General features: G+C 42.7%; 1 protein-coding gene and 1 long non-coding RNA gene across 3 annotated transcripts in view; one reads left to right on the top strand and one right to left on the bottom strand.

The window, feature by feature from the left end:
* LOC140484595 (L-threonine ammonia-lyase) overlaps positions 1 to 23,644 on the bottom strand; it is a 56,352-nt gene that overhangs the window by 12,237 nt on the left and 20,471 nt on the right. For both annotated transcript variants that reach the window (XM_072583086.1, XM_072583088.1), the window contains exons 4-9: positions 18,164 to 18,405; positions 16,125 to 16,290; positions 13,138 to 13,234; positions 10,942 to 11,017; positions 7,822 to 7,947; positions 820 to 987 (exon numbers count right to left, since the gene is read on the bottom strand). In XM_072583086.1, coding sequence (XP_072439187.1) covers positions 820 to 987; positions 7,822 to 7,947; positions 10,942 to 11,017; positions 13,138 to 13,234; positions 16,125 to 16,290; positions 18,164 to 18,405 — 875 coding nt within the window. The remainder of the gene's footprint in view (positions 1 to 819; positions 988 to 7,821; positions 7,948 to 10,941; positions 11,018 to 13,137; positions 13,235 to 16,124; positions 16,291 to 18,163; positions 18,406 to 23,644) is intronic.
* Positions 1 to 23,644, top strand: part of LOC140484596 (uncharacterized) — a 36,682-nt gene that overhangs the window by 983 nt on the left and 12,055 nt on the right. The window contains exons 2-3 of the long non-coding RNA XR_011962296.1: positions 103 to 233; positions 6,871 to 6,975. This is a non-coding gene — a long non-coding RNA (uncharacterized lncRNA). The remainder of the gene's footprint in view (positions 1 to 102; positions 234 to 6,870; positions 6,976 to 23,644) is intronic.

The raw sequence follows: 23,644 nt of genomic DNA, 5'->3' as shown, positions 1-23,644 counted from the left end.
TGGGTGACAACTCACACACATCAGTGAGGAAGCTTTTCTGATCTTACCTTTAAAAATCCGATTAAATTACAATGAATTAATGTTTTAAAATTTATTCTTCAGATGTGTTTGGCACTGACAAGTTGTTGCCACTCCCAGTTGCTCTGAGGACATGGTGCTTGCCAGGCAACTGAAAGGTCATTCAGAGTCACCCATATTGGTCGAGAGGCTGGAGTCACAGAAAAGGCAAATCAGTTAAGTATAGCAGCTTACTTTCCTTTGAGGGGATAGTGAATTGTTTGACAATCTGACAAGTTTATCGTCACTTTTGTTTTCGCTAGCTTTTCATTTTGAGATTCAGTGTCTATGATGGGATTTGAATTCACGTTTCCTGCACTTTTATTCTGGGACTCTGGATCACCAAACAGCCATTAAAATTAATTTAAAAACACATTCAACAAGGCTCCTTAGGTAGTGCCTGCCAAACCCACAACCATTACAATCTAACAAGGACAAAAGCATCAGATAGATAGGATCACTGCCACTTGCAAGTTCTTTCCAAGCCACGCACCATCCTGACTTGGAAATATATCACCGTTTTTTCATTGTTGCTGAATCAAAATCCAGAAACTCCTTACCTCACATCACTGTAGGTCCACCTACACCAAATAGACTGTAGCGGTTAAAGGAGCTCACCACCACCTTCTCGAGGGAAACTAGGAATAGGCGATAAATGCTGGCTCATGCAATCGTGTCCATATTCCATGAATACATTTTGAAAAATTAAACAAAGAACTAACCACGTATATAAAATAATTCTGGTGCTTTCTCTGTACTCACTGCACTTCTTCACGAGCAAGTATCTCAAGCAGCTTCGCGAGATCTCCAGCACAGTCAGTCAGTTGGATGGAGAACTTGCATAGCCTGTTGTCCACCACCAGTGCCCTGTCTAGACACTGATGCAGCAGGGGAATGTCTATATTGCCACTGCACAGAGCAATGACCACACTGGAAGAGAGAACAGGTGACCAGTCAGCAAACATTTGGGTCAAACAGGTTGCACGGCAGCTTAAAACTGTCAAAATCCTTTAATCCTAACAGAGGGGAACTGATTCTGCAGATGGTTTCCTAGCAGCTGACCCCATTTTGTTGGATTTTCTGAGGGAACCCAGAGTCCAGGCAAAGCATCCTGCAATGAGCCAGCAAGACACTGCTTTTTCAAGCAGCAGTGGAATCTGTAGTGAACAACCATAGAGAGTAATTGGATAAACACAACTCCATGAATTTAGCCTGAACAGTGGGAAGGCTTTACACCTACTACATGTGGGAACAGGTTGGAAGAATACAATTATACCACCTGATACGATTATCCTTTAGGTTAGCCAATCCAGAATGTAGAGCTGGAACTACACACCCACTCAACAGAACTATCTGAAACTAGGTCATAACTGCAGCGGCAGCTAGGAACACTACCACTAATCCAAATAATACCACAACAGGTTATTCTTCTACAGATCACAGTGTTGGCCCCAGTGGTGAAGAGAGGCCACTTTTCAACTGGTCACAATCCTGTGCCTAGTGTGAGAGAGGCTATTCTACCACTGGTTAGGGTGATACCCCCACTAAAAAGAAAGAAGCCACTCTCCTACTGTTCACAATGCTGCCCCTAATGTTCTCCTACTGGCCATATCAATAACCCTGGCACTGAGAGGAATCTAAATTCTGATGATCTTAGCACTGACTCTGATACAGAGTTAAGCTGAATTTGCTAAAGGTTATAATTATAAAGCAGGTATCAACAACGATCCAGACAATTAAGAGCCTCTCAAGGGGAATTACCATCTCCCTGAAGAATCAGACAGCTGTAAAGGAGACACAAAGATTTAGTTACAAATTCTGTAAAGGGCTGATATAGATCTCATTAGCCATCAAGTAACTTTGAAATTATAGACAGAGAATATGGAAAAAGTAAGTGCAATGCCTAATATTAAATGGATTCTGAAAGGAATGTTACAGTGTAGTTAATGCTGAGGGGAATTGTAATAAAACACAGGAAGACATTAATAAACTTGTAGAATGGATGAATCATTGCCAAACAATCTTCTTCATAGTTAAGAGTGAAGGGGTAAATCTTGGTGAAATGGATAAAGGGTTCACACCCTCCTTAGAAAACCAGAGCCTAAATGTCTTTTAAATTCATTCATGGGATGGTGTCGAGATATGGTGCTGGAAAAGCACAGCAGGTCAGGCAGCATCTGAGGAGCAGGAGAATCGAATCTGCAGAGCTTTAGAATCTGAAGAGCTTTAGGGCAGAGGAGATGACCTGGAGAGTGCAGTGAGAGAGAGAGAGAGGAGGAGAACTTCTTCAAGGTAGGCATCCTTGGAAGAAGCTTTGCAGTAAGGTTAAAATCAACTAGGAGAAAGTGAGGACTGCAGATGCTGGAGATCAGAGCTGAGAGTGTGGTGCTGGAAAAGGACAGCAGGTCAGACAGCATCCAAGGAGCAGGAGAATTGATGTTTAGGGCATAATCCTTTCATCAGGAATCAAGCCCTCCTGATGAAGGTCTTACGTCTGAAATGTCGATTCTCCTGCTCCTCGGATGCTGCCTGACCTGCTGTGCTTTTCAAGCACCACACTCTTGACTCTGATCTCCAGCATTCATGGGATGGAGGCAATAATCACCATTTTGAAGACTCTGTTGGTGTCAGCAATTGGGTTTTTGAACAAATTCAATCAGGCCACACGCAGAGGCAAAACAAGGTACACTTTAAAGAATCCTTGAAGCTGGTCCCAGAGCTGTCAAATCTGAGACATTGCTCCACAGCACCCATTGCTGGCTCAGACTTCGAGATCTGAATTGCTCTTAGAATCAGTTAAAAATCATACAACACCAGGCTATAATCCAACATGTTTACAGTATTTGGAAGTACTGACTTTCCAAGTGCTGCTCCTTCATCAGGTAGCTGTGGAGCAGGATCACAATCACAGTGTCATGCATGCGATATATTGAACAAACCTAGATTGCTGTTAAGTGTTTTATCTTTTAGAATTGGTTGCAGGTTTCAATATGTAAATCCCAGAATTTCTTTCAAATCATATACTCGAGATAACTTAAGGTTTTATTAAAAAAGGCGATATCTCAGCTCAGACAACGCATTTAAGGTGTGAGGTTAGAGTCTGTCTGTATCCCAATCTTGAGTCAGACAGGTTCTATTTCCAAAATAGGAATTTGTAAAATGTTACATGAATTGCTTGCTTGCATTGACTAACTGCAGATTGTATGCTTTTTGAACAAAATAGTATCTGCAGTTACAGTTCTGCAAATACACATTCACCGCATAGACTTCTGTGTGTGTACATGCATATAAGAGAGAGAGTGTGTGAGTGAGTGTGTGTCTGCGGGGGCGGTGAGGGGAGGGGAAAGTGTGAGTGTGTGCATGTGAGTGTGTATGTGTGAGTGCATGTGACAGTGTATGTTTGTGTGTGTCCGCCTCTCGGGGGGGTGTCTGAGAGAGAGTGTGTTTATGAGGGTCTGCATGAATATGAAAGAGTGTGTGTATGGGTTTGAGTGTGTAGTGTAGTGGGATCACCTGTGTGTGACATGAACCCACTTCTCATCTTTAAACAATCACCAAACCTTAAACAGACCATTGTTTGCAGCAAACTGCCCAGCCTCAGGACAACATCGACCACAACACTGTACAACCCTGTCATGGCAATCACTCCAAGACGTGTTAGAGTGTTGACATGTATACCACCATTATATATAGGGATACCACCCACCATATAATGGCAGGTCTCACCAATGTACTTTGCCTCAGGGCATCCTTGCCTGCATTGTATCTATCTCATACAATGCAGGCAAGGATGCCCTGAGGCAAAGTACATTGGTGAGACCAAGCAGATGCTACGACAACAGACAAATGCATACCAGACAGGTGTGCTCCCTCCCATTCGGGGAGCACTTCAGCAGTCAGGGACATTCAGCCTTGGATCCTCGAGTGACCATCCTCCAAGGTGGACTTTGGGATACACAACAATGCAGAGTGGCTGAGTAGAGGCTGATAGCCAAATTCGAAACCCATGAGGAAGGCCTTAATCGGGATCTTGGGTTCATGTCAACACTACAAGTGACGCCACTACACTATATACTCTCACACACATACACACACTCTTAATACTCACATACTCACCTCTCTCATACACATGCTCTATCTCAGACACACACACACACACACACACACATACACACACACACACACACACACATCCCTGAGAGGCACAGGCAAACACACACACACAAACTTTCTGTGTGTGTATCTCTCTCTCTCTCTCTCTCTCTCTCTCCCCTCCCCCTCCCCCACCACATACACACACACACACACATATGTGTCTATGGGGTAAATTTGCATTTGCAGAATTGTAATTGCAGATACATTCTATTTTGTTCAAAAAGCACAAAATCTGCAGGCAGTCAATGCAAGCAGTCAATTCAGATAACATTTTATAAATTTCTACTTTGGAAATAAAACCTGTCTTGACTCAAGATTGGGATACAGACAGACTCTAACCTTAAACCTTTAATGCATTGTCTGAGCTGAGATGTCACCTTTTTTTTAATAAAACCTTAAGTTATCTTGATAATATGATTTGAAAGAAGTTCCAGGATTTACATATTAATGAACCGAAACCTGCAACCCATTCGAAAAGATGAAAGACTAAACAGCAATCTAGATTTGTTCAATATATCGTATCAGTTGCATGACACTGTGATCTTTTGCTATAAATTCTGTGTCATATGATCCTGCTCCATGGCCACCTGATGAAGGAGCAGTGCTCCGAAATCTAGTACTTCCAAATAAACCTGGTGTTGTGTGATTTTTAACTTTGTGCACCTCAGTCCATCACCGGCACCTCCAGATCTTAGACTCAGGGAATCCAGACAGCGTGAAAGCAAGCCATTCAGCCCATCAAGTCCACACCACCCCTCCCAATAACCCAGCATTTCCAATGTTTAATCCACACAACCTATACATTCCTGGATACTATGGGCAATTTAGCATGGCCAATCCGCCTAATCTGCCTAATCTGCACATGCTTGGACTGTGGGAGGAAACCCACACAGACATGGGGAGAATGTGCAAACTGCACACAGACAGTCACCCGAGGCTGGACTCAAATCTGTGTCCCTGGCACTGTGAGGCAGCATCTCACCGAATCACCGTGCTGCCTTCCTGTGTCCTCAACTGGAGTTGCAACCCAGAGTTTGGGAACCTTGGAGCTAGCTACCACAGGGAGTAGGTAAAACAGATAGATAGATAGATAGATAGATAGATAGATAGATACATTTAAGAAGAAGCTAGATAAGCACATGAGGGAAAGAATTGGAAGGTATAATAGGGTTAGATAAAAAGGGTTGGGAGTAAAACTATTGCCATGGTCGTCATGGGTTGAATGACCTATTTCATTATTATTACCCTTTTAGAAATCCAGCTGAGAACCCATTAAACCACATTAGCAAAACTCAGCCTGGCACCTGAAAATATGTTTGTGTTCTTTAAAGTATGGTCTTGGTATCTATTTAATGTGATACTTGCAGTCTTGGGTTCTATTAACTGTTCTGTGTGTTACTGACAGATATTATTGTCAATCCCAATCTCAGGGTCTAGTCCAATTGAAGGAAATTGTGTCCTCACAGGAAGGAAGCTACAAATGTTTCTCTTTCACATCATGCCCACCCCGACCCAAGCACCAGATTAAATTCATATGTTTCACTGACATGTTGTTTTGTTAAATACACACTGTTTCCCCAAAGCAACATCGCTGCTGGACTTCCTGACACATTGTAAAGTCAGCGGGCGGAACTGACATATCTCTGTAGAGAAAACAACTATCCATAAGAATGATGTTAATGGGAACAGACTCAGAGCTGGGCAGGAGCAAAGACACTACTGGATCACAGAACTTCAAAGCAGGTGATAAGGATGGTAAGGACATTAACACAAAAGCTAATGGAACACTAGATTTTACCAAAAAGAATGGAATATAAAGGCCAAGAGGTAATGATGAATCTACATAAAATGTTATGATGAGTTACATGGAATTTACAGAATGGATAAATTTAACCATCTGGTTTCAGGCAGTGTTTTTGCTCTGTACAACCATCCTCTTCATCAACTTGGCCAGCATATCATTCATTTTCTTTTCCTTCATGTAGTTATCATGTGTCCCTCTAAATCCACATTATCCACTCAACTACTCCCTTGTGGGAGCAAAGTTCACATACTAACCATTCTCTCAAGCAGGAGCTGCCATTTCAAGAAAAAAATGAGTCATCGAATCATACAACATGGAAACAGACCCTTCGATCCAAACAGTTCATGCTGACGATATTCCAACCTAAACTATTTCCACCTGTCTGTGCTTGGCCCATATCTCTCCAAACATTTCTTACCTAAATTCTTTTAAACATTGGAACTTTATTACATCACCACTTCCTCTGGAAGTTCATTCCACATACAAACCACAGTCTGTGTGAAAATGTTGCCCCTCATGTGTTTTTTTCAATCTTTCTCTTTTTACCTTAAAATATGCTAGGTAAAAACAATGACTGCAGATGCTGGAAGCCAGATTCTGGATTAGTGGTGCTGGAAGAGCACAGCAGTTCAGGATATGCTCCCTAGTCTTGGAATCCCCAATCTTAGGGAAAAGGTTTACCTTGTCTATATCCTCCATGACTCTATAAGGTCATCCCTCAACCTCCGAAACACCAGTGAAAACGCCCCATCCTATTTAGTCTCTCCTTATAATTCAAACACTTCATTCCCAGCAAAATCCTGGTAAATCTTTTCTGAAACCTCTCTAGCTTAATAACATCCTTCCCATTACAGGCCAATCAGAATTGGACACAGTACTCCAGAAAATGCCCCATTAATGTCCTGGACAACCTCAACATGACTTCTCAACTCCTTTACTCAAAGGTCTGAGCAATGAAGGCAAGTGTGCTAAATATTTTCTTAACCACTCTTTTTACATGTGATAAAAACTTCAAAGAATTATGTACCTGAACCCCTAGGTCTCTTTGTTGTACAACACTACTCAAGGCCCTGCTTTTATTTGTACAAGTCCTGCCCTTGCTGCTTTTACCAAACTGCAATGCCTCACATTTATCCAACTTAAACTCCACCTGCCACTCCTCAGCTCATTGACCCAATTGATCAAGATCGCTTTGTAATCTTAGATAACCTTCACTGTCCACTACACCGCCAATTTTGGTATCATTTGCAAATTTACTAACTATGCCTTCTTCATTCTCATCTGAATCATTTAGATAAATGACAATCAAAAGTGGACCCAGTACCGATCCCGGTGGAACACTGCTGGTTCCAGTCCAAAACAAAAACAACCCTCTGAAAAATAATTTTTTTAAAAAAATCAATTTTAAAAAGAACTACAGAAACCAGCTGAAATCACAACAGTAGCTATGATCTGCTGGTCTACTGGCTCTACCGTGTGTCAATTTTAACAACTGAATCATGGAGGGAGCTGAATTCTTCTCTTTCAAAAGTAACTTGTGTGCATATAGTTGAAAGGGGAACAGAAGTACAGGACTATGGGGAAGGACAATTGGAGCGGGACTGTGTTGGTGAACTCTTTCAGAATGGGTAGCATTCAATAAGCAGAATGACCTCCTTCTGTACTGTATCATTCTTTGATAAGTTTGAGCAACATTATACAGATTTAATTTTCCTGCAGAGATTTCAAACTTGGATCTACTTTGAGGAAAATGTTCAATAACAATGTATGGCAATAGGTAAACTGGTGCCACAGGTAATTCTTACCGTTTGCCTTTGAGTTCTGGTAGCTTCCCAGCAACCACAGCAGCGAGGCCAATAGCTCCCTCAGCGTCCACTATGGCCTTCTCATACTCAATGAGGCGAAGGATGGCAAGTAGGATGTCCTCCACCCTGAGTTGCAGAGACACCTTATTAAAGACAAGAGTTTCTCACAGGATGAGGAAGAGACAACTTCCAATACTAATTCCCCTGTTCCTTTTTTTATCCTCATTCATTTCCTTTCTCTCCTCGAGGCTCTGACTTCTTTCTCAATGCAGTCCGACAGGTGCTGGTACTTTTGCCAAAATATCCATTCTTCATTGTACATCACATGAGACATTAAACAGAGGACCCCAAAAGACATTTAAAAAATAGCATGCACTATTTCAAAGAAAGTGCTGGAATTCTCCCAGTGCTCTGGCCAACATTTATCCCTCCACCCAAACAGACTGACTGGTCATTTACTTCATTGCTGTTTGTGGGGCCTTGCTGTGCACAAATTGGCTTTTCTGTTCCCTATATTACAATAGCGACTGTGGAAATATTTCATTGGGTGTCAAGTGCTTTGCAACAGCCTAAGCTTTTGAAAAGTACTTTTGGAATTGCAAGATCAATCCAAAAGAAATCTATAAACCTTCTCAGTGATTGTCAATTTCATTTACAGCAAAACTAATATATACAGAACAGCACGGTGGGTGGCATGGTGGCACAGTGGTTAGCACTGCTGCCTCACAGCGCCAGAGACCCGGGTTCAATTCCTGCCTCAGGCGACTCTCTGTGTGGAGTTTGCACATTCTCCCCCTGTCTGCGTGGGTTTCCTTCGGGTGCTCTGGTTTCCTCCCACAGTCCAAAAATGTGCAGGTTCGGTGAATTGGCCATGCTAAATTGTCCGTAGTGTTAGATGAAGGGGTAAATGTAGGGGAATGGGTCTAAGTGGGTTACACTTTGGCGGGTCGGTGTGGACTTGTTGGGCCGAAGGGCCTGTTTCCACACTGTAAGTAATCGAATCTAGCACGTTCTCAAGTCACAGCCTGTGTCTAGTGTCTTGGAATGTAGAGACCCTGCAGTCATGTGACAACATCCAAGTACATGTCTCACTTGTACATTGAGCTCTTAGAGTCATAGGGATGTACAGCACAGAAACAGACCCTTTGGTCCTATGCCGACCAGATGTCCAAACCTAATCTAGTCCCATTTGCTAGCACTTGGCCCATATTCCTCCAAAGCCTTCCTATTCATATATCCATCCAGGTGCCTGTTAAATGTTGTAATTGTATCAGCCTCCACCATTTCTTCTGGCAGCTCATTCAATTCACGCACCACCCTCTGCATTAAAAAGTTGCCTTTTAGGTCATTTTTAAGTATTTCACTTCTCACCTTAAACCTATGCCATCTGGTTTTGGACTCCTCCAGCCCAGGGAAAAGACCTTGGCTATTTACCCTATCCAAGCCCATCATGATTTTGTAAACCTCTATAAGGTCACCCCTCAACCTCCAATGCACCACTGAAAACAGCCCCAGCCTGTTCAGCCTCCCCCTTTGGCTCAAACCCTCCAACCCTGGCAACATCCTTGTAAATCTTTTCTGAACCCTTTAAAGTTTCACAACATCCTTCCAATAGCAGGGAGACCAGAATTGCACACAGTATTCCAAAAGTGGCCTAACCAATGTCCTGTAAAATCACAACATGACCTTCCAACTCCTATACTCAAAAAAGGCAAGCAAACCAAATGTCTTCTTCGCTATCCTGTTAATGTGGGACTCCACTTTCAAGGTATAGTACTATGAACCTGAACTCCAAGGTCTCTGTTCAGCAACACTCTCCAGGACCTTACCATTAAGTGTATAAGTCCTGTCATGATTTGTCTTTCCAAAATGCAGCACCTCACATTTATCTGAATTAAACTCCATCTGCTACTCCTCAGCCTATTGGCCCAACTGACCAAGATCGCACTGTAATCTGAGGTAACCTTTTTCACTGTCCACTACACCTCCAATTTTGGTATCATCTGCAAACTTACTAACTATACATCCTATGTTCACATCCAAATCATTTATATAAATGTGGTCCAGCACCGATTCCAATTAATTTAGAAAAAAGTAAGGAGATTCAGTAGAGTCAGTATCAAAGGGAGATCATATTCAATCAATTTGTTGGAGTTCTTTGAAGGGGTAACATGTGCTTTGAATATACTGTACAAAAGTCTCCCTGTACGTGTGGGGTATATGTTCCAAGACCTACCGCAGAAGTCTGAAACCGTGGATAGTTGCGATCCCATTCATTTAATGTACCTGCTGGCCACCCCCCGGTCACTGGTTCTGGAATGTTCCCTGTAATATGTAAACCATGGGTAACTGAAACCATGGAAACCGATTCCGCAGATATGGGGGTTGGCCTGCACTTGGATTTCCAGGAGTCTAGGTCAGTTTTATAAATGATTTGGATGAAGGTGCAGAAGGATCTGCCAGAGATATATTTCCCTGCCCCCACCATCTGCATTTTGGAGAGATCATTCTCTCCGTGACTCTCTTGTCAGATCCCCTCCCACTCTGTCAAGGGCATGCAGGTCCTGGGCATCTTCCAGCGCCAAATCCTAACCACCCAGTACCCGGAGGAAGATCGCCTCATCTTCAGCTTTGAGACCCTCCAACCACACAGGATCAATGTGGATATCACCAGTTTCCCCATTTTCCCTCTCCTCACCTTATCCCAATCCCAACCTTACAACTTGCACCACCCTCTTGAATGGTCCTTCCTGTCCATCTTCCTTCCCACCTATCTGCTCCATCCTCCTCTCCAACCTATTACTTTCAGCCCCAGCTTCATCACCCTATCGCATTCCCAGCAACCGTCCCCCCTAGCCCCAGTCCTCTCCCATTTATCTCTCAGCCCGTTTGGCCCACAAGCCTCATTCCTGGTGAAGGGCTAATGCCTGAAATGTTGATTCTCCTGCTCCTCGGATGCTGCTTGACTGGCTGTGCTTTTCCAACACCACGCTCTTCAACACAGTACTGAAGGAGTATGTTAATTATTGCAATGAGATAGTAGTTTGCGTATATCTAATTCTAAATATCCTTTGCCGCACTATCATAAAGAATATTCCTGTGAAATAATTTAATACTTACTTAACGGTAACAATCTTATCTATGAGTTTCTTGGTAATCTGAAAGGCATTACTGCCAAAAGAAGCGTTGACCAATTCTGTGAAACAAAGAGAAAACTTTCAACACAAAAACAGCAATTTCATTGGTGCGTTTAACAGTTAAAAACATCATATAGCACTTCTCAGGAGTGTTTTCAAACATAATTTGACACTGAGCAATGTAAGAAGGTATTAGGGTAGTTGGCCAAAATCTTGATTGATTTTAAGCAGACAGAGATAGGGCAACCAGAGATTTAGGGAGGGAATCCCAAAGTTGCAGGCAGTACAACCAATAGTGGAGCAATGAAAGTTACAGATATACAAGAAGCCAATTACAAAAACATATAGAGATTTGTAAACTGTAGATTTTGGAAGTTATAGAGTGTAAGAGGGTCATGGGCCATAGAAACAGGAGTCAGAATGTTAAGGCCTCCGTATCAATTTGTCAAGCTGCATATAAGAACCAGGTGCACTCCCCATCCAGCCATAAAATCACCTGGGTCAAACCAAAAAAAACATAAACTTTAGGCCAATGAAATCTCAGGAATCTTTTAGTGAGTTGTTAGTGTTGGGATTATGTTCTAGCTGCACAGACATGGTGGTATCAGGGATTGTAGGGCATCCTATTAACAGTGGAATAATGGATAATGGAAGTTTCATCGTTACATCTGTCAAAAAATTCAGGTTGGTGTTGTTGACCCAGTCAGTTTACAAATACAAAATACTTCTCAAACAATTTTAAAGCTCATAATCAACACCGTTCCTTCCAAGAAGCTAATTGATTACAACTCCAGGTTGGCTCTTAACATTCTACCTACACTATTTTCCATATATCATTCACCTTCCATGGTGAGGCATGTTCATGTTCTGGCAGCCTAGGAGCCTCATAATCTACAAGCCAGTTTATTAAATTCACTAGGATTCACGTATATGAAATTCTGGAAACTGCTTTGCTATTTAGATCAGTTTAAGTAGCTTGAATTTGTCCGCAGTTGAAAATTATGAGGTAACTTTTTTTTATTCACTTGGAGAATATGGGCAACAGCTCAGCGAGCAAACCTACATCCAAAACCTCAACCTGAGCTACAAATCTTCTCAAAACTCGCTAATATGGGCATCACTGGTTGGGTCAGCATTTAAATCCCATTCCTAATTCCCTTGAGAAGGTGGTAGTGAGCTGCCATCTTGAACTGCTGCACCACATTCGGTGTAGGTACCCCTCCAATGCAGTTAGGGAAAAAGTTCCATGATTTTGACCCAGTGACATTGAGGGAACAATGATATATTGTACACACTGCTGCTGAGTGTTAGTGGTGGAGGGACTGGATGCTAGTGCCAATCAAGCAGGTTGCTTTGTCCTGGATTGTGTCAAGTTTCTTGAGTTTGGATGGAGCAGCACTCATCAAGGCGAGTGTGGTGTGTTCTGTTACACCCTGATAAATACTGGACAGGTTTTGACTTTTGGTGAGTCAGAACATGAGTTACTCCTTTCAGGATTTGTAGCCTCCGACCAGCTCTTGTACCCACTATACTTCCGTGATTAGCTCAATTCGCTTTCCAGTGAATGGTAAACCGTGCCTCAAATGCACGAAGTTCATAATGAAGGATTCAGCAATGGTAATGCCTTTGCATGTCAAGGGGCAAGAGTTAGATTCTTGTTTGATGGAGATGGTCATTGCCTGGGATGGCTGTGACTTGTCACTTGTCAGACCAATCTTGGATATTGTCCAGGTCTTGCTGCATTTAGACATGGACTGTTTCAATTTACGAGGAGTCGCAAGTGATGCTGAACATTGTGCAATCATCAGCGAATATGCCTGCTTCTGATGTTAGACCTTTCTGATTGTTACCAGAATGCATCTCTCAAAGCAGATGTCAGAGTGGAAAATGAGACTACCTTTCATGAAGTTCTGTGAGGCTGTGGAAATGACTTCTAATGTAATTGGTTGAGGCAGATATTATCCACAATTAGACTGGACAAGTGGATGAAGGAAAATGCATCCAAGAGATATTAGAACATTGAATCTGATCAGGACTGGTTCCCTTATGTGGTATGTAAATGCTGAGTTGGACAGTTGGGGCTAAATGTTGTGGTCACTACTAACTTCGATCTATGACCAATTGTGGGGGAAAAAATCCACCACACTTTGGCTCACAGTTATTTTCCACAATTATTTACCTCCGTATAATCTGTGGCTAGTGCAGGCTAAGTCTGCTGGAGGCTGTCCCAGCTCAAGGGATTGTTGAAGTGTCGGATAATTCTCAGGCTCCACACCCTGTGGGTGAAGAAGACAGAACCAGATATCACTGTTTTCTCTTAGAAAACAAAATCGCAAACAAAGAGACACAAACCTGATAAATATGAACAATCTTCCCGAGTTATGATACTCCTTCCAATTAATTCCACTTCTCTAGTTGGTCAACAGAGAAGACTTTGCATTAGTTATATTATCACTATTGTTTTCACTTGCTTTTCCTGAGCCAATTGCTTTGAGTCAATCTGATACTTAAGCAGGCGTCAGGAACTTGGTCATTTGCTGAGCCTTCTGCAGTCCCAAGGATGGGAGATTGTGATGTGGTGGCAATGTCACTGAACTAATAATCTAATGACCCAGGTTCACGCTCTAGGTACTTAGGTTCAAGTCCCAGCGTGGTAGCTGCTGGAATTTAAATTCAATGAATAAAATAAAATCAAACTGGAAATTAACCCTAACACTGCTGTTTTGTAAAAGTCTATCTGGACAGTCTAGTGGCACAATAGTAGTGTCCCTACCTCTGAACCACAAGGCCTGGGTTCAAGTTTCACCTGCTCCACATGATACCTCTGAACAGGTCAATTGAAAATATCTAAAAACTCATCTGTCCTTTTGGGAAGAAAATCTGGCATCCTTACCTTGTCTGGTCTACATGTGACTCCAGCCCTGTAATAATATGGAAGTCTCTTGGCAAGCCACTCATTTCATTGGCAATTGGGAGTGACAGCATTGCCCACATCCCATCAAAATATCTGTTGATTGTCTTAGAATCATTGGAACAAGAGGAAACCATACAAATCCTTGAGCTTGTCCTGCCTTTCAATCAGATCATTGCAAAACTGTATCCTAATGTATTCCAACCATCTTATCCTTATTTCCTTAATGCACTTAGTAAAAATCAAACAATCTCAAATTCAAAATTATTCACTTGATTAGCTCCTACTGCTTTTCATGAGAGGTAGGTCTACACTTCTACATTCAACGTGGAGAACTGTTTGTAAACTTCCTCCTGGAAGGGTTGCCTCCTTTTCCCAGACTCCCAGTAGTGAAAAAGGTTTCTGCCTATCCTGTTAATTCCTTCCAAAATGCTAAACAACTGTGTCAAATAACCTCTTAACCTTTCATATTCCATGGAATACAAGCCTGCTTCATTAACCTGTCCTCAATCTGGAGTTGGGAACTCGATTGTCTAAAGGTGAGGGAGGGATCAGGGTGTGTGTGCAACTATAGCTTGTCAATTTAATTCAGAGTTGGGAGAGCATTCCTACTCCTGTCACCCTCACAATTAAATAAGACAAAATACAAAACCTTATCATTACAATGACAGTGTCCAGCCGTCCTTTTGAGGAACATTGTCTTATCTGATCATTCTGTAATCATGCAAAACCCAGCTTTGCAAAAGGGACCTCAAGCAGATGGTAGGTACCCTTTTTTTTATATTCCCTAATTTGTTTGGAAACAGGCCCTTCAGCCCAACTAGTCCACACCAACCCTCCAAAGAGTAACCCACCCAGACCCATTCCCCCTGACTAATACACCTAACTCTACAGGCAATTTAGCATGACCAATTCACCTGACCTGCACATCTTTGGACTGTGGGAGGAAACCAGAGCACCCAGAGGAAACCCACGCAGACATGGGGAGAACGTGCAAACTCCACACAGACAATCGCCCAAGGCTGGAATTGAACCTCATTCCCTGGTGCTGTGGGGCAGGAGTGCTAACCACTGAGTTACCATGCCACCCACTTATATGGGGGGAAAAAGCCTGGCAAAACTGCTCGAGGCGAATACGGCTGTCCCATGGCCCGGCCAATCGGCAGTGGCTTTACCAAAAGGGAATGGCGGGAGCCAAGGCCGTGTGAGATGGAGCTGCTGATTGGCCAAAGGGGTTGTGTTGGGTGGAGGTCCCATTACAGCGACCCCCAGTGGCAGCCGCCGCAATGACAGGGGCAAAGCGTATTTGCATATGGTAAAGAGATAGGAGAGTGTTCTAAACTCGGAGTTAGAGGCCATTGTTAGAGAAAATGTAGACAGAATTTTGATTCACAAGGGAGAAAAGGGTAATGGTGGAGGACCCAGGCAGGGGAATGTGGAGTTACAGCAAAGATAGGAGCAGCCATGATCATATTAGAAGGCAGAACAGGACAAAGGGTCCAAATGGCCTACTCCTGCTCCTATTTTTTTAAAAAAGTCAACCTGTTCTAAGGATATTTTGACACTGGATTGACAATATTGTAAATAATGGCCCCTTTAAGAACAAACCAGGTTACACTCAAGAGATAATAGGGATGAACTGGCACTCATTGGAGTTAATATTCAAGGAGGAATCAGTTAGCTGAGTTGGCTAGTTTACGAAACAGAATGAATGCCAACAGTGTGGACCCAAGTCCTACCTTCTCAACATCACCGCTCGACTGAGGCATGGTGACCCTCAGGTTAAACAGGAATCTCATGAGAGCGCAATCCTCTGGTCCTATGGATTTCTGGGACTATGGTGTCTACATATCCAAGAGCTGGTTTCCCCAGTAAAGTGGGAGACATAATGCACTCTTAGGGGTTGGAATTGGATGGAGGTTTGCAGAATAGACATAAAATGGTAGAATTCCATGTTTCACTCTTTGTATAATGCACGGGATAATTCTACTGAGTACCTGTAATGGGTGAGGCAGATATGTGACCAATGTGAATGCACCAGTTTTATGTTGATGCCCATCTCTGGCTCCATCCCTAATAATTCTAAAACTCTTTGCATTGATTAGCTTAAAATTCAGCCACCAACACGCCTCAACCTCTACCAACTCACCTCAACCTCCACCACCTCACCCCCATCTCCCAACCCAAGGTGTGAACTTCCTCCCCAAACCCTCCTTTTGAATTCAATAGAATGATGCCAGTCTGCTTTAACTTACGATGACAGTAATGCCCGGATTGAGATGTTTGATGGGGGCGGCAGCCCCTGCCAGGAGATTACATTCTCCTCCAGCTGGCAGGATCACAGCATCCAGCTTGTTTACCTGCTCATAAACCTCGAGCCCCATGGTGCCCAGTCCTGCCAAATAAGGTGCGCTGTCCTCCCTGTCAGAAACAAACGCAATATGGTCAATGTTCCACTAACTCTGATAACTCACAACAACAGTAGACACCTTTACTTCACAAAATGTCAGACAAACAGGCCATTTGATCAAACCAGGCCTTGCTGGTTTAATGCTCCACTCCAGCCTGCTGCCTTCTTTCATCATCTACTATTTACTGCAATTATTTCCTATGAGAGCAAGCTCTGCATTCTTAAAGAAGTTTTTGTGAATGATTTTACTCAATACTATACCGGGACATTGATTCCATTTGTTAAACTGTGGTAATTTCTTGGTTGAATCAGTGTCCCTTTGGGAAATCATATGCACCCATGTCTTTCCCAGAGATCCTGGCAGTGAAAGAGGTATCCGAACAAAGACCAAGGCTCAGAACGTTTAGTCCTCGAAAACATTCTTGATCAGAAACTCTATTCAGTGAACAATTTACCACTTATAATGCACAACATGTGTCTCAAGAGCACAAGCAATGACATTCTGCATCAAATCCACAAGACAGAAACAGGCCATTTGGTCCAACTGCCACATGCTTTTGTTCATATTCCATAGAAGTCTTCAACCAGTCTAAATCCCCCTTTCATCAGACCCCTCTTTGAGTGAAGTATAAACATTGGCAAGGCCCAGTTGGATTGATGGCTATAGTTCCATAAAGCCTCTCATTAAATGCATCAATGCTTTCTCCTTCAGCCTGTCCATCATTCTAGTTTCTCCCCACTCGCTGTGTAAAGAACTCATCATTGTTCTTTCAATAACACCTTCCGGAGTCATGACGTCTACCACCTGGAAGGACAAAGGCAGCAGATTCATCAGCCACAAGTTATCTTTTAAAGACTTATTTCCTGACCTGGAAATAAGTTACTGTTCCTTCATTGTCACCAGGTTCAGATTACAGAGGTCCCCCTACCTAACAGTGCATGCATGTGTCTACACCAAATAGACTGCAGCAATTCAAGGAGGCAGCTCAACCTCTCAAGGGCAATTAGAAACTGGCGATTATTCCTGGTCTTGCCGTTGATGTCCACATCCTGTGAATGAATAATACAAACAAAATCCTCCAAATTTTTCATCTGAACTGTGAATAGCTAACTCAGTAATTGCCCTTTCTTACAGACTCACTTGAAAATTTGAAATTCGAGATGTGCACCATACTAAGCTCCTTCAGAATTTTGAACATCTCAGTTGGATCTCCTTAGCCTAAAAGAGCATTTAGAAGTGGGAATTCTCTATTGCCACATTCCATTCCCTCCCACAAATCCTCAATTTTAAAACGCCTGAGTTACAAGGCATATTCCTGATCCAGCAGCAAAGAATATTTTACGGAGGATTATATTTTCAAATGATTGACTTTCTCCTCCCAGTGGGATTATGAGAAAGTCTGGCATGTTTTGATAGTGATGTCAGGTCTGTAAAATGGAAAGAGATGTATTTATGTAGCCCTTGTGACCAAAGGCATCTCAAAGTGCTTGACAGTCAATGAAGTACATTGGAAGTGTAGTCACTCTTGTAATGCATGGGATCTGCCTGCCTCACTGTATGCAGCATGCTCCAAAATTACAATAACGATCAGATAATCTGTTTTTGAGATGTTGATTGAGGGGTGAATATGGGTCAGGACACCAGGGAGAGCTTTCCCTTACTTTAAAATAGCACAACAAGACTTTTTACATCCATATCAGCAAGAAAGTGGGACCTCATTTTAACACTCCATCCAAAAGATAGCATGTCTGACAATGTAGTATCCCTTCAGTACTGCACTAGAGCGTTAACCAAGATTGCTTCTGACCCTGAGTCCTGGAATGGGTGTTGACCCAGAACTTTGTGACTTGGAGAGAAATGAGAGTGAAACAAGAACAACTCACTCCTGCAGAAAAAGGTATCCGTTCTCAGTGGCCAGTTTCTGTGCATGGCTCCGGGAATCCTGCGCACTATTTCCGTAGGTAATCACCATGGCTCCGTACTCACGGCATGTTTTCACCTTGTCTGGCGAAGTGTTGGTAGGCACAATAATGAAGATAGGGATGTGGAGCTCCGTGGCATGGTGTGCCATTGCCTTCGAGAAGTTGTTGTCTGATGCCAAGATCACCCCCTTCCTCTGCTGTTCCTGCAAAATGAAACAGGACAGCTCATTGACTCACATAGTGCAAATGGAGCATCAGTTAGTTTACTGACACTTTGAAAAAGTTATTTCATTAGACACATTCTCCATGCTCTTCCCACCCAAATAGATTCCCCCATCCATCATTCTTCCTGCTCCATTAAGTCTATTTACCAGGGCTTAAAGAAAACTTTTCAAAATGCACATGGACTTTTCAGGCTGGGGTAGACATTGAGTAATGGTAATGTCATAGGACTATTTATCCAGAGGCCTAGGCTAACACACTAAGCACATGGGTTCAAATCGCACCATGACAGCTGATGGAGTTGAAATTCAATGAAAAATTCTGGAATATAAAGCTGGTCTCAGTAGTGGTGACCATGACAACTCTCATCAATTGTTGTAAAAACCCTTCTGGTTCACTAATGTCATTTAGGGAAGGAATGGTGCCATCCTTACACAATATAATCTGTATATGACTCCAGGGTGGTGATGATGTAGTTGAATCTTAACTACCTTACGAAATGGCTTAGCAAGTCCATCACTCAGAGGCAATTAGGCTCTGATACTATAGCCTTAAGAGGTGTGTTTTGTGCTTTGTTTTATGAAGGCAGGTTGTGGCGAGCACTCTGCTCCAAGCCAATAAAGTAAACACCATGTGAGGCCTTGTTTTTTTTTAAAGTTGGAACAATAGAAGCCTCCTGAAGGGGTGGGGTCAAGTTCTCACAGAACCAGGATTTTAGTTTAACTTTCAGTAGTTGTTAGGGTCTTGAAGGTGGAAGTGGAAGCTGTTATTCCTCTCTCTCTGTTAGAGCTAAAAGCTAAGGTTCTCTTACTGCTGCTAGAATTGCATGAGAGACAATCTATTTACTGAATTTGCCCATGCCAAGGGTGTATATTTGGGATGTTACTATATTGGAACAGTTGCTGTTTAGTAGTTAAATAATCTATTACTCTATTAGGTTTTCCAATAGGATTAAGTTATTTCAATTCTTCTTTCTTTTGTTTGTATTTTAACAATAGTGTAAGAATAAAGTGTGTTTTGCTTCAAGCCTGGTAGTCTGACCAACTGAATTGCATCTGGAACACTATGCACTTGCCTTTTAAAAATAAGAAAAGGTTAGGGCAGAGAGATCTGAGAGTGCAGGTCCATTGTACCCTGAAGGTTGCTGCACAGGTGGATAGAGTGGTCGAGAAGGCATAGAATATGCTTGCCTTCATTGAATAGGGTATTGAGTATAACAGCTGGCAAGTCATGTTAACATTGTACAGGACATTGGTTCGGCTGCATTTAGAATACTGTGTACAGTTCTGGTCATCACATTACCAACAGGATGTGGATGCTTTGGAGAGGGTGCAGAGAAGGTTTGCGAAGATGTTGCCTGGTCTGGAAGGTGCTAGCTATGAAGAGAGGTTGAGTAGGTTAGGTTTATTTCCATTAGAAATAAGGAGATTGAGGGGGGACCTGATTGAGGTTTACAAAGTCATGAAGGGTATATAGGATGGATAGAGAAAAGCTTTTTTCCATAATGAGAGGTCATGCTTTCAAGGTGAGAGGTGGAAAGTTTAAGGGGGATACACATGGCAAGTACTTCACACAGAGGGTGGTGAGCATCTGGAATGCATTGCCAGCAGAGGTGGTAGAGGCAGGCATGGTAGATTCATTTAAGATGCGTCTGGACAGATACAGGGATACAGATGCTTAGGAATTGACCTACAGGTTTAGACAGTACATTTGGACTGGCTTGGAGGGCCGAAGGGCCTGTCCCTGGGCTGTAAATTTTCTTTGTTTTTTGTTCTTTGTTAGGCACTAGGCTTTCTTTTTAATATATTTTGGGGAGGTTGGTCTGTTGTCAGTAGCAGTAGAATATCTGAAGAATCAGCAGTCATTAAATAGATATAACTGGGAATTCAATTAACCTCTCAGCTTAACAGTAAATGATTAGCTGCAACAACAGAAATGTTTTGCAGCCCTATTGGGATCATATTAAATTTGATTGCTAAACCAGAAGGTTTGACTGAGGACAAAATTGAATCAGTGGACAAGGAGTTTAGTGACTCAGCACCTGAACTCACTGTGATTTGGATTAATGGAGACACCTCTGCATGGTTTGGCAATGAAGAACATATGGCATCCCATGACATCCTTCTCAGAGAACAGCAATGCAGCATGCCTGTCAAGAGATGTGGTCAGGTTCATTGCTGTGTACAGTAGCAGTGTACTAGAGCAGGTGTACAATAGGCAGAGTGCCCTGTTAAGGCTGCCCAGGGAAAACTGCACATCAATCCCATGCACCAGATTGGTGGCATGTTGCAGTGTTAACTTCGTGGGCTGTTGTGAGTTGCTGGATAGGGCAGCCCAATGCAGTGCTTTTTCTCACTTCCAATCTTAAATGAGGGCAATTCCTGGAAGCTCTTACAAGTTTGTCAGTTGCAAATCACATTGATAGAATATTCCACAATTCTGCTGTTATCATGACTGGAATAGAAAACTTATTTTGATACTATAGTTTTCTAACAATAGATTGCAGATCATTTATGCCAATATTTCACTAAGTGTGATTCATAACTATTTTCTAGATTGTCATGTACAGTAATTTAATTGTTCTGCATTTAATTACGTTAGTCTGGTAAGAAATCCTTGTAAGCGTGCTTGATTACTTAAGTCTGTGGGTGAATTAGTTTTAGAAGGGATCCATGCATTTAATTGTGAACATGTCTGTTGAAGTTATGTAAGTTTGGATATGTTTTAAAGTTCTTTAAATAATTCATGGAGAACTAGGGGGACAGTGGTTATGCCACTTTCGGAGTACTGCTTTCAATTCTGGTCTTCCTATGAGAGGAAAGATTTTGTTAAACTTGAAAGGGTGCAGAAAAAATTCACAAGTAAGTTGCCAGGGTTGGAGGGTTTGAGCTAGAGGGAGTGGTTGAATAGGCTGGGGCTGTTTTCCCAGAGCGTTGGAGCTGAGGAGTGACCTTATAAAATCATGAGGGGCACTGATAGGGTGAGTAGCCAAGGTCTTTTTCCCAGGATAGGGCAGTCAAAAACTGGAGGGGAGAGGTCTAAGATGAAAGGCAACTTTTCATGCAGAGGGTGGTGCATGTATGGAATGAGCTGCAAGACGAAGTGGTGGAGGCTGGTACAGTTACAACACTGAAAAGGCACCTGGATGGGTATATGAATAGGATGGGTTGAAGAGAGCTATGGGTCAAGTGCTGGTAAATGGGACTAGATTAATTTAGGATATCAGTATGGACGAGTTGGACTGAAGGGTCTGTTTGTGTGCTGTACAACTCTATGACTCTATGTTGGCAATAAGTGCTGGCCCAGCCATCTACACCCACATCCCATGAATGAACTAAAAAAGATGAAACTAAAGTCACTGTGGGATATAGGTAAAGTAGTGTTACTTCTGCAATCATAATTAAGGTAAATGCACTCGCACCAGTGTATAATTGTTTCAACCAAGAGCTGAGTCAACAAGAATGAAAACTTATGTGAAGGAAATATATAATTGTTTTTGTATTAGCTAAAATGTGCATACAAGAATGAAACGTGCCTGCAAACAATGGTAGATGTTACAGACAAATAGATAAGGTGCTGTGAGGATGTAGGTTAAGCCAGATATGCCTGTACAAACAGTAGTTATAAGCATCTGTTTCCCACTTTTGCAAAAACTCAAAAACAAACGCCAATTAAAAGGTCGTAAGGATCAATATGGGTGGGGAAAGGGAGGAAATGGTGAAGAAGGATATACCTAACAATGGGCCACAGCAGGATGTAGTGAAATGGCCGAGTAAAACCTGTACTTTGTTATGCACAAGGCCGGATAAGGCAAGAGATAGACAATAGTAATGGGCACCGGGTTGGGAGTAGTGAATCCTATATAAGATATGTACTTGCTAAACTCTGGGTGCCATACTTCAGGCACCATGCTTGCAAGTGTATAATAAACATACTGATTGCTTCAGATCTTATCTTGGACTGAAATTATTGAAGTGTGTGAGCTTTGTTTCTCACAATTGGGGGCCGTCCAGGATGTTCTTCCATCGCCGGGGGGAGTTGCTGACCTTGGACACTGGGAAGACGCGTCCCATTCCCAATTGAGGAGCGGTCTCGTGTCCCGGTTTGGTCCGCTCCCTTGGGCGACTGGTACGAATCCCACAAGAGAGACATCTGAATCAGACAGTGAAAGGAGGTCGATAGAAAATACGGCAAAAAGGGGCCAGGCAACTCTGTGCACAGACCAAGGTAAGAAAACTGACTTTTAAGTATTGCATTGGTGGCCGGGAAAAGGGGTATTTAATCGCTGAGGGACTGGCGAGGGCCCCGAGAAATGGGGGGGTTGGCAGAGTAACTGTCACGGAGTAAAGGAAGAAAAGGTCCCTGGTAACATTCCTCCTGAAAGTCCATTGGGGAGGATGTTGCGGGAATGGACAAGTAACACTTGTAAAAGGGCAAAAGATAAAAATAAAATGATTAAATATTGTTGTTTAGTATGGACCAAAGAACCAATCCTTCGTCCGGCTGTCTTCTGGCCTAAGTATGGTTCGGACGAGGATTGGGTCTGTCAGTATTTAGATTTGTATGTGAATAACAAACAACCTTTTTAGTCAAGAGGAGGCGGACTATGCATCCTGTTGGAAGGGCAGTTTGGGAATGATGGTAGTAAAGACAAAGGATTCCTCCTCTGCCCCACCCAGTCCCTGGGATCCTCTTGGCTGCTTGCTCCCCCCCGTCCCGTACCATAAAATCAGATTAGGTGAAAATGGGGGAGGAGGAGAGACAGGCAGACAGGGACAGGGAACTGATGACCCACAAGAGGAGGATGAAGGGGCGGTGGACGGAGATGTTGTTGTTCCCGACCCTCAATCCTCAACAAAAGAAAGGGAAGTTAAAGTAGATGCAGAGGAGGCCTCCAGAGTATCTAAACCAAAGTCTAAGGGGGAAAAACAAAAACAAAAAAAGGGGAAGAATGTTAAGACTTATCCCCTTCGGCAGGTACCAATAGGGGACAAAGAGATTGGGTTTGTAAGTGCCCCCTCACCAGTGGGGAGATCAGAACATTTAAAAAGGAGATGAAGGTCCTGGTTGAGGATCCGGTAGGGTTGTTTGAACAAATTGATCAATTCTTGGGGCCCAGTCTGTATACATGGACTGAGTTAATGTCTATTTTGAATATGCTATTTACTGGGGAAGAAAGGGGACTTATACAAGGAGCAGCCATTAACATATGGGACAGGG

This window comes from Chiloscyllium punctatum, chromosome 13, assembly GCF_047496795.1.
Source record: "Chiloscyllium punctatum isolate Juve2018m chromosome 13, sChiPun1.3, whole genome shotgun sequence".
In the NCBI taxonomy this organism is placed as follows: domain Eukaryota; kingdom Metazoa; phylum Chordata; class Chondrichthyes; order Orectolobiformes; family Hemiscylliidae; genus Chiloscyllium; species Chiloscyllium punctatum.
Note: the sequence above shows the minus strand (reverse complement) of the source record. Positions and strands in the feature narration are given on the sequence as shown.